The sequence below is a fragment of the Marmota monax genome, unplaced genomic scaffold, assembly GCF_021218885.2.
Source record: "Marmota monax isolate L192 unplaced genomic scaffold, Marmota_monax_Labrador192_F-V1.1 WCK01_AAM20220418_F8-fsc00105, whole genome shotgun sequence".
Taxonomy (NCBI): domain Eukaryota; kingdom Metazoa; phylum Chordata; class Mammalia; order Rodentia; family Sciuridae; genus Marmota; species Marmota monax.
The window spans coordinates 2,491,782-2,508,081 of record NW_026692947.1 but is presented as its reverse complement, the minus strand read 5'-3'; the positions used below and the strand labels follow the sequence as shown (position 1 = coordinate 2,508,081).

The 16,300-nt window shown below is 38.8% G+C and overlaps 1 protein-coding gene across 2 annotated transcripts in view; it reads right to left on the bottom strand.

The window, feature by feature from the left end:
- The window catches only part of LOC124097620 (complement receptor type 1-like), a 70,961-nt gene that overhangs the window by 12,691 nt on the left and 41,970 nt on the right, over positions 1 to 16,300 (bottom strand). For both annotated transcript variants that reach the window (XM_046452109.2, XM_046452110.2), the window contains exons 13-19: positions 13,710 to 14,108; positions 11,083 to 11,259; positions 10,900 to 11,002; positions 9,555 to 9,640; positions 7,047 to 7,274; positions 5,547 to 5,723; positions 2,901 to 3,080 (exon numbers count right to left, since the gene is read on the bottom strand). In XM_046452109.2, the coding sequence (XP_046308065.1) occupies positions 2,901 to 3,080; positions 5,547 to 5,723; positions 7,047 to 7,274; positions 9,555 to 9,640; positions 10,900 to 11,002; positions 11,083 to 11,259; positions 13,710 to 14,108 (1,350 nt within the window). The remainder of the gene's footprint in view (positions 1 to 2,900; positions 3,081 to 5,546; positions 5,724 to 7,046; positions 7,275 to 9,554; positions 9,641 to 10,899; positions 11,003 to 11,082; positions 11,260 to 13,709; positions 14,109 to 16,300) is intronic.

Below are 16,300 nucleotides of genomic sequence, written 5' to 3'. Positions count from 1 at the left end.
TACATTAGTCTTGAGAACATAGTTAATTATAGGTTATAGGTATTAATTCTGGCCTTAAGGGGGAACTCAAGATTACCCTCCACTCAGAGGTAGATGAGGCTACAAGTCAGGCCTCCGAAATAACTGAGCTATTGAAATGGGAATGTGGTAGGCCTGGGAATTCCAGGAAATTCATTTTCTAATGTAGTACTCAGAGTTTATTTTTCTAATTTGGGCTGCTCTCAAAACTCCCTGTGATATTTGTTCCAAGCCTGGACCAACTCTGTGATTTACTCTCCGGCTTCCTTTTTAGGAAGGCCTAGGACTGGTATCTTGAGCAATCTGTCCTAAGCCTTGGAACAAAAAAAAAAAGCTTTTTGGTTTTATTTTGTTAAAAATATTTCTTGTTTTCCATAATCTTGTCTTTGTTTGCCCTTGTATCACTATAAAACCCCAATATTTCACAGTCCAAGATTAGTTAGGGTAGAAAGAAAAAGAAAGCCAAGAGGCCTATTTTTAGTCTAGTTCTACAGCAAAGGATAAAGGAGTTCACATGTGGTCCAGCCCAATTCATGAGGGGTCTGAGTTCTAAGAACCAGCTGGTTAACAGTTAACTTGGCTTGTTCTTAGTCATTCTACATATTTCCATCTATCTGAATAAAGAACTGCCTTTTATCTGGTATTTGTGACCTTGGCCTAATAACTTTCCCTTTCACTATGATTAATACTTAGAACTTTCTCTCGATTGTCGAACTACAAATATGTAAGATCATTGTCTGCTTATTTATTGTTAAAGCACAGAGCCTCTTCAGATAGGTAAATTGCCTGGTTGGACCTAGGTTATCCTATTTTGCAGTCTTGGGCAAGGGACTTAAATCTTTTGTGTCTTAGTTTTTATGTCTATAAAATGGGGATAATAAGAATACTACCCTCCTCATAGATTTTTATGTGGATTAAATTAGAATCAATCTACTTGTCTATCTGTCTATTTATCTCCACCTAATCTTTGAACGTGGTACTAATGCTCAATAGGTTAACTTTTACAACTATTACTATTACCACAACCACCACAACTGCTCCCCCTGTAACAGGACTATTAACCCTTCATCGTATTTTCTATGTATTCCCCATCTAACATCTTCTTACTTACTTTTTAAAGTATATAAGTTTTAAGTCAAATTGGTCAACAGGTAAAAAAAAAAGTTAACATCTTATATAATTATTGAAAATTACATCTGAGTTCCAAAAGTTGGTCTCTGTCTGGGTTTTGTTGTTTGGTGGTGATGGGGATCAAACCTTGTGCCTTGTACATGCTAAGCACATGCTAACTACATCCCCAATACTAGTTGTTTCATAAATACTCTCTGTGTGTGTGTGTTTTAGATTTTCTATGGTTTGACTTTTAAAACTTTTAACTTTTTATTATACCTTGCATTTATTTTTAAAAAGTTCTAATGGTTTTTGAGTGCTAGTGATATAATTTGATAACTTGCCTTTTCTCATGAATTTATGATGTCTCCACTATTATGCCTATAAGACAATTTTATTTTTACTTACAATAAGCCTTTATCTTATTAATATCAATTGTCTTACTTATATTTTTAAGAGAGAGAGAGAGAAGAGAAAGATAATTTTTTAATATTTATTTTTCAGTTTTCAGTGGACACAACATCTTTATTTTTTTATTTTTATGTGGTGCTGAGGATCGAACCCAGTGTCCCACGCATGCCAGGAGAGTGTGTTACCGCTTGAGCCACATCCCTAGCCCAATTGTCCTACTTATTAATGTGCTTATTCTTGTTTTGGTGCAAAGTGAGTTTGGTATTATGACCTTATATTTTATTTTCATATCTGGTGGGGTTGATTCCCCAATTAATTGACTCTTCTGTCAGTCCAGCCAGATCCTCAAAACACCCCAAAAGCACTCAGTTAGTTGGCCAGTGAACTTTTTCAAGGAAATGTTGAGTTTATAATTTAGAAATGTTATTTATGATGAGTAGTTAACACTTTTGAAGGATTAACTATAATAAATGCATCTTGAACAATTTTGGTATATAACCACATATTATGAGTAAGAGATTTAAGATGTGAGCAGAGGGAAAAACTAAAATTAACTTGGACTAAGAAGAAAGTTGTGTATACTAGTCTGCTCCTTGAAGTGTGCAAGTTCACAGTTCAGTATTTTCTACCTTCAGCATACTCCAGTCATCACCAGGGACTCCTCTTTTACAGAGCTCAGTGCAACATGATTTCTAAATCTGCTGTACCAGCTACTTCAAATCCTGTAGCCTACAGCTGGGAGAGAGGTGAGCCTGCTACTCTCTGCAGCTTGAAAGGCACTTCATGACACACACGAAAAACATTTGTTTGTTTGTTTGGTGGTGCTGGGGATTGAACCCAGGGCCTTGTGCAGGCTAGGCCAGGAAACATTTCTTGAAGCCTCACTCAATGTGGCTTTTACTGAGGCTCACTGGCTGTAGGTAAATCATCACTATGTGGCATATGCAACCACAGAGTGATGTAAACAAATCCAGGATATAGACAAATCAGGGTATAAATAGATCCAGATATGAAAAGCACCCAGGACCCCAAGGAGTGATGGATGCGGTGAGAAGAGCGAAGAGAAAATTGAGATGGAAGACAGAGTGCTAGGCAAGAGCTACACCTCCAGATCCTCCAAAAGAATTTTTTATGGCTTGCTGCATATAGGAAAAGGAAGGCCAATTGGCCCTTTTGCAGTTATAGTTCCTCAAGTGACTTCAGCTTGAAATAATCAATATTACAATTTGACGTACTTTGAGATGGCACATCCTCAACTTCTTCACTAGCATATGCCATGAACATCACACCACACCTGATGCTAGTATGGACAAATGAATGAACTGGCTGGGAAGGGCTCCATTCCCTGTACTGGTACTTACGTGATGTGCATATGGCCAGAGAAGGGTTCCATCTGTCCTCTGCCTGGCACTGGCTCCAAGGACTGCCTTCCAGAATATATCCATCCTCACATTCCAAAGTTATGTTATCTCCATAGTGATATTCTCTCCTTTTCAGCTCCTGCTTAAGTCCATTCAACTGTGGAAGGCTGCATTTTACCTCTGAAAGGAGACAAATTGGGGATTGAGATTTTATTGTTGTTAACTGAAATCACTAGAATGAAACAATCATAATCCCAAACTTAACTTGCCCTCAACAAAGACGGGGCATGCTTTCAATCAAGAACTATTGACCCTTCCCCACCCCAAACATCTTGTGATTTAAAGTTCTCTTTTATTTTTCTTAAAATGAAAACACAGTAAAGGAATATGGAATACTTTTGAGTATTAACAACTTTGTGACCAGAGTGTTTGGGAAGGATCAGGAGTTAGGATAACATGATCTCTTGCCAGGGATCCATTTGGGTTACACCATAAGGACATAGCAGCAGCATGTTAACTCTCTAGGTATACACTACATACTGATATTTTTGCTCTGGAAGCATTTGTTTCAGGCCCATTTCTATACACAGAACAAAAGAAGCTAGTAAGTCATGATTCTGAATTTAAAACATCATCTATTTCATTTACTTTACCTCATTTAACTCATCCTTTGATTTGCATTCTCTTTCTGCTATCAATAGGTCCTTCAACTTCAAGCAAAGACTCCTTTGCCATTATGAGAGTCTCAAAATTAGCCCAATGTTCTTCCCATTACAAGTACCAACAAGGTCAAGTGGGATTTCCTCATGTGTAGTCTGTGGTCTTCCTGCATCAGAAATTCTGATGGGTTTGTTAAAAGTAGACTTCTGACCCCTTCTCAAAACAGAATCAGAGGGCATGGGATGGAGCTGGAGAGTCTGCCCTTTGAACCAGGTTCCGGCTGATCTTGCCAGTGCTACCCTGGTCTATGGTACGCTTGAAGGGGACAGTTATTAACGAAAAATGAATTTTATATAAATGGGAAGAAAGCAGCTGCCATGAGCATAGAACACTAGCCTTTCATTGTCAAGAGCAGAACCGTCCCACAGTCTTAACCTGTGTCTTAAAATATTTACTCATTTTCATGCTTTTTAAATAACTGAAGCAAGGGGGAAGAACTCATAGGTATGCGCAGAGCCACAAGGATTCTGTATTTTGTACCATCTACTGTTGCCAGTAAGCACAAGAGAGTCACTTACCATCTCTGTGGTGGGCTTCATTTTCTCTAAAACGAGAAGGCTGAAGGCTGGGAGCATGAGAAGGACTTCTGAGACTCTGAGGACAGGAAGGGCCCTGTGATCCTGCACCCAGGACAGGTCCTAAGGCGGGCTTTTCCCTAACATCTGAAATTGAGGCGTCTGAAGTGCCTCCTACGTTATCCCTGCCCTGAGCCTAGTATTTCTAAAAAGAAAGAACAGACAAGAAAGGAAGCAAGTAGCCAAAGCACTTAACTTACAGTTTTGTAAAGTCAAAAGAATAGCATTTAAAAAGAGACAGTATACAGCACAGTGTTTAAAAGTAGGGCCTAAGACAACCATTCATGGACTGCCTAACACGGAGTTAGTGCCTCTCTCTGGCCTTAATTTCCTCCTCTAAAACATGGCAAGTGACCATCTTGCTTCATCGGACTCTTTTGGAGTCCAAATACAAAAACTTTCAGAACCCTGTCTAATTATAGATTATTATTTAAATTTCCTATTTGGAGCTTTATAGAACATTACCAAGAAAGATAAATCAAGTGTTGATGTTTTTATTTTTCATTTTTTATTTTTGGAACAGTTAAAGCCCATTATTTATTTATTTATTTTTGTATTTTGTTTTTTATTTGTTTGCTGTTTTTTTTTAAATGAAAGATTGAACCCAGGGGTGCTTTAACTACTGAGCCACATCCCCAGACTTTTTTATATTTTATTTAGAGACAGGGTCTTTCTAAGTTGCTTAGGGCCTCGTTAAATTGTTGAGGCTGGCTTTGAATTTGCCATCCTCCTGCCTCAGCTTCCCAAGCTGCTGGGAACCAGTAGCGTGTACCACCATGCCGGGCTCAGGTGTTGCTTTTGCAAATAAGCTGGAATAAAGGAAATAGTTTGAAGGACTGGCTCCAGGGAGCAAATGAAATAAATCTTTGGTTTTCTTCTAGTATCAGGAGGCTCCATACTCAGTAATTTTAGGAAGTAATTGTTCTCAACTTCTCTGTTCATGTGTGATGGACAAGGTACTGTCTCCCTTTTGGTTCAGTTTTCCTCATGGCAAAGGATGCTTCTAGTCTCTTATCTTCTAAGGGTATTTGTGAGGACTTTTCTGTGACCTCTGAGATCCTCTAGAGCAATTAGTTAAAAATCAGCAAAGCATTTGAAATTGGTGATGCCTATCCAGTTTCTGGAAATTTCACCCACTATCCTCACTTTCTGAGCAGAGCTAAGGATCCTTGGGAAGCCTTCCTTCCTATCTTCTGTTCTGCTTTTCTCCTCCCCTATTGACACTCACGTCACCACTCTCCCAACCTTATTAAATGACAATAATCTCAATGATCTTTCAGCCTGATTAACCTCATGCATCTATTTCCCATAACAACCCAGAAAGAATGAGAAATATCAAGAATTGAGATACCTTTGCAATAATGATTAGACTGGCTCCAGGTTCCCTTGTGTGTACAGAAAATGAAGGTAGTTCCCACCAACAAGTATCCGGGGTTACATGTATAGTTGATCATCATCCCAGGAAGATATGAAGAAGAATGTCCTCCAATGTGATGACCATTCTGGATCTTAGGTGGATGTGGGCATGCTGAGAATGAGTTCCCACACAGAGACAAGAAAAGGCAGCCAGTTAAATGCAGAAGTGTGAACACACCAACATAAATATCTCTGGCTTAGAGGCATTGGAAGACCTGAGACAGGCAGGTCATAAGCCACTCATGGCTAGCTCATCAGAAGGCTGATTCTTTAGAGTAGATGACTGCATTTGAACACAATCCTCTGCAAACTTTTTCAGAAGTACTATAAGTATCCACAAACTATCAGTTCAATGCTGTTCTGTCCTTACTGGAGGAAGAGACTTTGAGTGAGCGATCACAGCCACAAAGGAACCAAAGATTACCTGGTACAGTTATTTAAAGCCAAATGGTTATATAAAAGGAAAAAGCTACATAGACCAAGAGTACAACCTTAGCCTCCACATTCCCAGGGCATCCTGAGAGACTTTTTTTTTTTTTTTGGTACTGGGGATTGAACTCAGGAGTGCTTAACCACTGAGCCACATGCCTAGCTGCTATTATTATTATTATTATTATTATTATCATTTAATTTTGAGGCAGGGCATTGCTAAACTGCTGAGGCTGGCTTTGAACTTCCAATCCTTCCGCCTCAGGCTCTTGAACTTCTGGGATTAGAGGCATGTGCCACCACGCCCAGCCTGAGCTACCTTTGTTAATGGTGAGGTGGAGGATCATCCAAATCCAGGCAGTGGCTTGAACAAAACATTGCCAGTAACAAAAAGCATGTAAATACTGACATCTGAGTTTTAAAAATTTCTTCTGTAGCATTACCAGTCCCATGGTAAAGTATGCTATTGACATGTGTTTTTTGCTCAGTGCTCCTGTCTGTTCAGTGTAAAGACAACTGGCAGTAGAGATGTCACAAGAGTATTTCCTTCCACATTGTTTTTCAGGGATTTGAAAACATTTTCAACAGAAACGGGACCTCACTGACTCTCTCCACCCCTCTTCATGCTCTTATCCCATTCTTACCCTACAGGAAGAAACGCCAGAATTCTACCTACTTGACCTTACAGCAAGTTGGCTTTTTATTTTTATTTTTAATTTTTTTTTTAGAAGGCGTCTCACTATGTTGCCCAGGCTGGTCTTGAACTCCTGGGCTCAAGTAGTCCTCCGGTCTCAGCCTCTCAAGTATCTGAGACTATATACAGGTAGGACCCTACCACTGTACCAGGAACCCAGCCGCTCTAAATGTTATTCACCTGAGAGGTATTACTGTCTCTGCCATTCATAACAAAGTCATGTTCACAAGCAAAATTGACTGTTGCTACAGAAATGTGGAAAGTCTTGCTTAGATTGTCAACCCATTCAGATATGTGGAAGTGGATACTGACCAGAAGTAATAGAAGGTTCACAGCGAGGGGCAGGGCTGCTCCAAATCCCATTGCCTTGATTGTCACTTGTGCAGCGGATGATGCTCTCCCCAATGAGGTCAAAGGTCATCCTTCTGTCTGGGTGGGGGTCACATGTGTAAGATATTTCTTTTCCATATGGAATATCTTGCAAAGCAGTTCCCGTGTGCCTCCCATTAAGGATGGCTGGAGGACTTGGACAAAATATTTCTAGAAAGAAGACAAGAGTTTTAAGTTCTACTAGAACTTAAATAGAATGTCAATAAAGATGAGAAATATAATACTGGTGCCCTGTGACTATTATTAATAGTTTTTTTTTCTTTTAGAAAGAACACATCTAAGGTGGATGAAATTGAATCTGAGACTTTTAAAAAAATATTTATTTTTTAGTTGTAGTTGGAAACAATACCTTTATTTATTTTATTTTTATGTGATGCTGAGGGTCGAACCCAGGCCCTCACCCGTGCTAAGTGAGGGCACTACCACTGAGCCACAACCCCAGCCCCCTGAATCTGAGACTTTTGCTGAGAATGAACTGAGGTAAAACCTAATCGTTTTTTGCAAAAGCCCAAAAGTTGTTTTTATTTTTGTTTTTGTTTTTAACACAAGCCTGGATCCCTTAAGTAGCTAAGTTTTTAATGAGTTCAGAAAGTAATTAATTTTTTAGGCAACCATTTGATTACCTATTTTAAATCAGGCATAGAAAGAGTTTGGTGTTGACAATGGAGTATGAGACAGTCTGGGTCCTCAGAGACCTTAAGTTCCAGGGAAGTTTTTGTGAAGTTTATGAGGCATATATTATCATCTTTAGTAGATATAAATCTCTCTTGGTGACTCAAGACCATTATCATCAGAACCAATACCAAATATGGAATGGTGTCACCAGAAAATATAGGTAATTATAGATTACCAAGGGCACTCCACCACTGAGCCACATTCCCAGCCCTATTTTTTAGAGAGAGAGAGAGAGAGAATTTTTTAATATTTATTTTTTAGTTTTCAGTGTACACAACATCTTTCTTTTATTTTTACGTGGTGCTGAGGATCGAACCCAGTGCCCCGCGCATGATGCCAGGCAAGCGCGCTACCACTTGAGCCACATCCCCAGCCTCCCCCAGCCCTATTTTGTATAGGGCTGGGGGGGGGGCATCTCACTGAATTGCTTAGCACCTTGCTTTTTGCTGAGGCTGGCTTTGAACTTGTGGTCCTCCTGTTTCAGCCTCCCTAACCACTGGGATTACAGGCCTGAGCCACCGTGTGCAACCCACCTTTTGGTTTTATCTTAAAAATTATCTGTAGTCATGTCTTCCTGGTTTTAGTGTATGTGTTTGAAGCAGTTCTCTTCTGGAAATTAACTTGATGCTTCTAATCCTGAGGTGAATTTAGGAATTCAAGTTTATCAAAATTGTGCATAAATAAAATAAAGATCTTAGATACATCAAAGATGGATTTCTCATATTTGAGTTGTGTCCATCTGTGTTTTTCCAAAATTTACTTATATAACTACTTTCAGTTTTATGTGTCTCTGAAAGATTGAGTTTGTTGGCTATCTGAGTTCCCTATGTATTGAATGTTCTTATAAAGTTTCACTATAATGTTCACTATATAACATATCCAAATAGATTTTTATCAAGATATTTTAACAAAATCCATATTTAAATAAACATTTTCCAATCAACAAGAAAAAAATAATTCAAAAAAAAATCTTTCCTTGTTCTAGGACACAGGGTAGGATACACTGGTAATGTCTTGTATATAAGACATGTACTTTTCTGTTTATCAATTTCTGAATCTTTATCATGTTTTCTTTTAGTATGTGGTTTAGAAATGTGGGTACCTCATTATTTCAAATACTGGCTCACAACTCTAGCTCCCATGATAATTTATCATATTAACTCTTTTATTTTCTCTATGTCTCATCACTATTGAACATACCATTTTATATATTCTAATATTTAAAAAAATTTTACTTATTTATTTTCCTGTCTATTGTCTCTTTCCCATTAGAAAATAAATGTCATAAAAGCAGAGATGAGTCTTTTTGTGTTTATTACTCTTTCCACACATAGAAAGAACTGATGCATGGGTAGCCCTCAGTCAGTGAATACCACAGGAGACCAGGTTGAATAAATGCTGAGATACATGAAGAGATAAAAGTGCATAAAAATTTAAGAGAGATTACTCCTTAACTACACAACTAATAAATAAATGAACAAATAAAATCTGGTGTACCTTTATGTCCTCAAGTTTTTCCTTGCATTTTTTGCACAAATTCAACATTATCCTCAAACTATGTATTTATAGATTAGTGTCATAAACACATAATCTATAAAACCTATAAGACCTCTCTTGAAATTTTTCCAATAAAGAAGTATTTTTTTAATCAATAGTTTAAAGATCCAGAAGATAAGGTAATTTCATGAGGTGAAACAAACAGGAAAAAAAAATTAGGACAGCTATCCAAGGTGCATAGTTATTCTTTCTACTCACGTTCACACACAGGAGCACTGCTATTCCAAATGCTTTTCATTTCAGCCATGACACAATGACTAGCAGAGTTGCCTTTTAATCGAAACCTTAAGAAAATAAATAAATAAATAAAGTGAGTGAGCCATTTCCATCTCGCCCTGTATCTTTTCAGTAATAGATGCTCAGCTTCCTCACTTCAGACAAAAGAGGATTTGGTTCTTAGGTGCAGGCCCAGCTAAAATTCTCAATTCCTTAGAATCTGTATTCAGTAGCTGGCAGACACTCAGAAGCCAACATTTCTAAAGAATCTCAGTACCCTGGGACTGGCAAAGTGATCCGAGTTGGTGTCTTAATTGTCAGATAGTCTCATACAGGCCCACTATCACCTAGGGACATAGGACCAGGTTTTCCCCAGGTGCCCAAGACTCATAACATTCAGAGACCACCTCTCACTGATGGCCTGCTGAATCCTGCTAATTTTCATTGCAGGGTCAGGAGGAACAACAGCAAAGCAGAGAACATGTGTAAAGAGGATAAGGCTTTGTTCTCCTAGGCATTATAAATGTAATGGGCCAGAAGGAGGCTCATGGGAACACAGGGAACCAAATGACCTAGGAAAAGAAGTGTGAGAGGAGGAGGAGTCTCTGCACCCTGAAATGCTATTGTTGGATTCTGTGGTTCTTCTGAAATCTTCTGAAATCTCAAATCATTCTGAAATCAGAAATCATTATTAGGTAGTAGACTTTATAAATGCCAAAGATTCCTTGCAAATTATTAAAATTAACCTCTTCATTGCCTAATCTGGGTCTCACAGACTGACAGTGCAAACCACCAACAGGAGTAGATTCACATAAACATTTATAGACCACCTCAAACAGGAGGATTGACTGTAATGATCCCGCTATCAAAGCCACCACTGATATGAAGACATATGATTGAAAACACACTCATCCATACACTATTATGAATTCCACTATGGACTGATTTTAACTGTCTTAAACTTTATCTGACTTATCAGTTGGCAATTTTTGTTTTATTCATCAAACATTTTTTTCTAGCAAACTTTCCATAACATTGCTTTTCTGCCTCCAAATAACTATTTATCCATTTACTTCAAATTCCACCCCAATACTCAAGATCAGCAATTGTATCTGTGTTTGTGCTTAACATTGGATTACATGTGTTATTTTTTTCTTGTCTCCATATAGAGGTGCCACTGAGTCTCTGCCCTGATTTCAAAACTATCCTTCCAGAAGTTACCTCCTTGGATACTTCTTTTCTACTAGGTCAGCCGCCTCTTTCTTGTATTAACCCTGGAGTTCAAGTTAACCCTCGTTGTCTGGTTTCTATGATGAGTCATACTCACCCTTCATCACAAATGAAGGTCACTTTTGCCCCAGGCTGTAAAGTAAGTGGCAATAGCACACGACCATTAGGGATGTGGCCTGGGAATGTATCACATAATTTCACTAGGAGAAAAAGAAGAAGAAGTTAAGACTGTGTGTGAGGGGCAAAGAGAATGATCTGAAAACCCAATGAGTCTATTCACCTGTACACATGGGGGCAGCTGGACTCCAGACTCCTTGGGGTGTGCAGCGCAGAGAAGAAGCCCCTCTGAGGTCATACCCTGGCTCACAGCTGTAGAACACTTCCTGCCCAGGGAAAAAGTTATCCTCGTGGCTTGGGGTATGCACACCATGCAGGATTTCTGGGGGTGGCTGACACCCTATGTGGAAAGAATAAGTCCAAATTCTATGTTTGTTTTGGAGAAATGCTGTGCTAACCCCTAAACTTTTCAAGGAGTTGGGAAGTAGTATTTAAAGGCTGCAGTAATTTGGACATGGAATGTCTCCCAAAGGCCCATCTGTTAAAGGCTTGGTCCCCAGCCAGGGGTAAGACTGGGAGGTAGAGGAACCTTTAAGAGTTGGACCTGGGCTGGGGCTGTAGCTCAGTGGCAGAACACTAGCCTAGCAAGTGAGGTACTGGGTTGGATCCTTAGCACCACATAAAAACAAACAAATAAAATAAAGGCATTCTGTCCATCTACAACTACAAAAAAATTTTAAAAACTAAAAAAATAATAACATGACCTGTGTCCAGCATCTAAAGTCTTTGTGGATGGGGTTCCAGGTCAGATTAAAAAAAAAAAAAAAAGAGCTGAGGCCTGGTGGAGTTTTAGGGCATTAGGGGTGTGGCTTCAAAGGGGATTGTGGGACCCTGGTCTTTCTCTTCTTCTCTTTCATGTTCCCAACATGAAATGAAGTGAACAGTGTGCTTCACTATCTGCTCTCCACCAGGATGTACTGCCCCAAAGCAATAGGAAAAACCAACCATGGAGTGAGACCTTCTATAGTGTGAGACAAAACAATCATTTTCTTTCTCTACAAGTTGACTTATGTCAGTATTTGTTATAGTAACAGAAAGCTGACTAATACAGATGGGTTCAAGTATTACAGAGAACATCAAATGATATGCCACCCCCCCCATTTTACTGAGGTAGCAGTTTTACGAAGAGATGTAACAAGGCCTTATAGCTAGTAAGAGGTAGAGAAATAAAACCCAATTTTCAAGATAAGGTCTTAATTCACTCGTAAGTCTCTAAGTCATGAGGTTCCTTCTCCTAGCTCTGACTATCCAGTACAGAATTATGAGTCCTGGTGGATTCTCCACCTGCATATGTCCTAGGAAGGCAATCCTGATTTTCAACCTTATGGCTCAGGTTATGAGAAGGTTGCCTAGACCCGAGCCTATTTTCCCTTCCTCCTTACAGCACACTGTGACTAATGTACAGTCCTCTAGACATGTTTACATTTCTCTGTCCTCTAAGCTGCTCTCTTAGTGACTGCACACATGGTTTGGTGGAAGAATTCTCAGATCCTTCCCTATCCCTAAGTATTAGCCATAACACCTCCCAGTTCACTGCTAAGCAACTATTGAGACCGAAGAACATAAGTCGAGCCATCAAGAAAAAGAAATCCCCCAATAAGCCAGTCCTTGTAATAAGAGGACATCTTATTTAGAGACTTAGAGTGTACCTTGACTTATGGCCCTTGTGGTGGGTGCCCAGGGCCTCAGAACACATCTTTCTTACTTTCTTTCTTTTTTTTTCTTTTTTTTTTTTTTGGTACTGGGGATTGAACCCAGAGGTGCTTAACCACTGAACCACATTCCCAGCCCTTTTTAAATATATGTTTTTTTTGTTGTTGTTGTTGTTTGTTTTTTGAGACAGGATCTCGCTGAGTTGCTTAAGGCCTTGCTAAGTTGCTGAGGCTGGCTTTGAACTCTTGAGCCTCCTGTCTCAGTTTCCCAAGCTGCTGGGATTACAAGCATGAGCCACCAAGCCCAGCTCAGAACACTTCAACATTTTAACACTCTAACATTTTAACATTTTTAACACTTTAACATTTTTAACACTTTGACAGCCTCGGAACATTTTAACATCAACTAATCTATGTCTATGAGTGGAAAACCTGTTGGACTTTGAGCAAGTTATTTTGCTCTTCACTTCAGATTCCTAAGGGAAAAATGTTGGAAGTGGACCATTATAGACAAACTCTAAGGTGTCTGCCATGATTCTGATGCTGTATCTGTTTTCATAAGCCAGTCTCTTTCTCTCACTGATAGATGAAGACAGAAGCAGGGCAAGAAGCAGAGCAGTCAGACCCTGGTGTCTGACACAATTGCTTTTTAAAAATTCTGAGTGTGTCACTTAGTGGCATGTGACTTGGACAATTCATTTAGCCTCCAAAAGACCAAACTAGCTTCACTATAGAATGAGTATGCGAATAGCACTCTTTCCAAGTGTTGTTCTAAGAGGCAAAGTGAGAGGATGCCTATGACGTGTCACATGGCCTGCATGGAGAAGGTCCATAACATTCGTCAGTATAGAGAGGGCAGCTGGGACTGTGCCCAAGAATGTCAACGGGAGTGTCCCAGAGATCTCCTTTCTTGGCTAATTAAGCTTTTGCTTCTCAAAATGAAGGGGAATATACTCAAGTGCACATGCGCACACAGGTACTAATGGACAGGCATGCACCCCCGAATTTCATGCTCCTTCCCCTCATATTTACTCTTCAACCTGCTTACCACACATCCCTCTTCCAGAGCGCACATTAATCTCCCAGTCCACCAATAATCATGCCCTTTAGGCCTCTCCTAAGCCTCAGCCAGACTCACCCCTGGAGCAGCTTGGTAACTCTGGCTCCCATTTGTTTTGGGGCCAGCACTGCACCTGGGTGGGTCCTTTCATGACAAAGCCAGGCTGACATCCAAACTCCACTATTTCGTTTAAGGAAAATAAGCTTCTGTTTTCAGTTAGCATTATTGCATTTTCAACGTGTGGAGGGGTGCATTTATTAGGTACGATGCACTGTGGGGGAGGGCCGCTCCAAACGCCAACTTGATTGTCATGGCTGGTGCAGTATATGGAGGGCTCTCCCACGAGGTGAAACAGCTTTCTCCCTCTGTCTGCACCATTACAGCGATAGGTCACCACCATTCCGTAGAGGAAATCTTCTCCATTGGTGTTAATGAAATCTCCATTGGCAATGGCCGGAGGTGGCTCACAAGGAATCCCTGGGCAAAGAACAAGTTCAGCAAAACATTAATTTCTTAAAGTTATATTTAACTATAAATTTTGATAATCAGTTAAAAACATCTCCAAATTGCCAAAAATTATGCATTTCCAATACTGTTCTCTCATCTTTGCTAATATAGGGATATGATTTTTTTTGCACAGTTGCAGATTAGGTGACCATAGTATTATGGGCTGTGCTTTTTCTAGTTACCACTACTTCAAAAAATGTGTTCATATATTATTATATCCCACTATTTGTTTCTCATTTTAAATGAGGATTTAACTTCCAACATTGTTAATTTCTTTCTTTCTCTGTAGAAGGCATTTGGTTTTATTGTATTGGTTACTAATATGTAAAGCATATAGTAAAATAGCTTTATCAAGTGTTCTAATTGCTGATTCAGATGTCATACTGTGTCTTGCTGTATGTAAATTTGAAAATGAGCATATTAGGAATAAAGATATATTTTGGCAATGTTGACTCAATACAGAAGAAATGGGGAAAATGTATTACAATGCTACTCCTTAAAAAATATGAAGCACAGCTAATTTTATGGACAAATTTAATTCTCAAATAATAGCTGACTCCTAGGCATTTCAAGTCATTCTAGAATAAATAAGATATTTTTATTACTTATTGTCAGATAAACCTTATATTGGGAACTTATTTCTCTAAATCTTTAAGAATATATTTAAGAAGAAGAAATTTATTGGAGAAATTGTATAAAATATAGTTAAAATCATCTTTAAAGCCATTTCCTAGAAAATACAGCTAGCTAATATGTAACCTTTCATGTAAACTCCCACATAGATGCCCCCCTCACAAAGCATATTTTTAAAAAAATAATCTTTGCTGGATGAATAATATGCCAGTATAGGGATGTGCTATATGATCCCATTTCAAAGAATTGTCTCTATTGACTCCATAACTCATTCTGGTGTATTTTAAGCATTTTTTTTTTTTACTTTTATAGTAGAACACATGCCGTTCCTAAAACTAATTCCAGAAGATGCTCAACATTTAGATGACTTTCCCACCATTGTTTAATCACAAACAGTAATGTTGATAATATTTACAAAGCAATATCCTTGCAAACCCTGTGTACTTTTTAAAAAAGAATTAATTAAAAAAATAGAATACTGGATTAAAAGATGCATACCAAATCAATGTTATAGCAGTTCAACTCACAATAGCTAAATTATGGAACAATCTTAGGTACCCTTCAACAAATGAGTGAATAAAGAAACTGTGATATAGACACACAATGGAATATTACTCAGCCTTAAAGAAGAATGAAATTATGACATTTGCTGTTAAATGGATGAAGCTGGAGAATATCATGGTAAGTGAAATAAGCCAATCCCAAAAAACCAAAGGCTGAATGTTTTCTCTGATATGAGGGGGGCGGCTGGCTAGGGAAGAATAGAGGTACTTTAGATTAGGTAGAGGGGAATGAAGGGGGAGGAGGGAGTATAGGGGTATGAAGGAGAGTAGAATGAATCAGATAATAATTACCCTCTGTGCATATATGACTACAAGACCAGTGTGATTCTACATCATGTACAACCAGAAGAATGAAAAAATATGCTCCATTTATGTATGATGTAAAAAAAAGTACTTAAATTTTAAACGCTGGGGAAAAAAGATGCATGCAGTTAAGAGTTTTGATGAATATCCATCCTGTACTGGACTTCTACAGAGTGTGTTCCACTTATTCTACCAATTGGACTTGACGTTGCTGACGCCCCCACGATATCACCAAACCCAGGATTATATTCTTTTATGCTCTTTGTTAAATTGCAATTGCTCGTTCCTCTATGCTCTTCAAAGTGGGAAGCTCATCTTCCAAACAGCTCACAGGGAAGATGGCACATCATCGTTCAGACAAGGGATAAGGAGGAAGCTAAGCTGCTCTGCTTCAATAGATGCTGTGATCAGAAGAGCTGACAGAGAGGAAGTAACTAACTTTGTTTTTGTTTACTTCATTAAAGAGAATGCTCTTCAAACTAGGAAGTGTTTCATCAACCAAAGAGGAATTGGGAGCTGTTCAAAATGAGCAGAGAAGTATGCAATGAGCCCTCCATAGCCACTGGTTCTGAATCCACAGTTTGAACCAAAGGGGGATTTAAAATATTCGAACTATTTGAGAAGTCTGAACAGGTACAGACATTTTTTCCCTTGTCATTATTC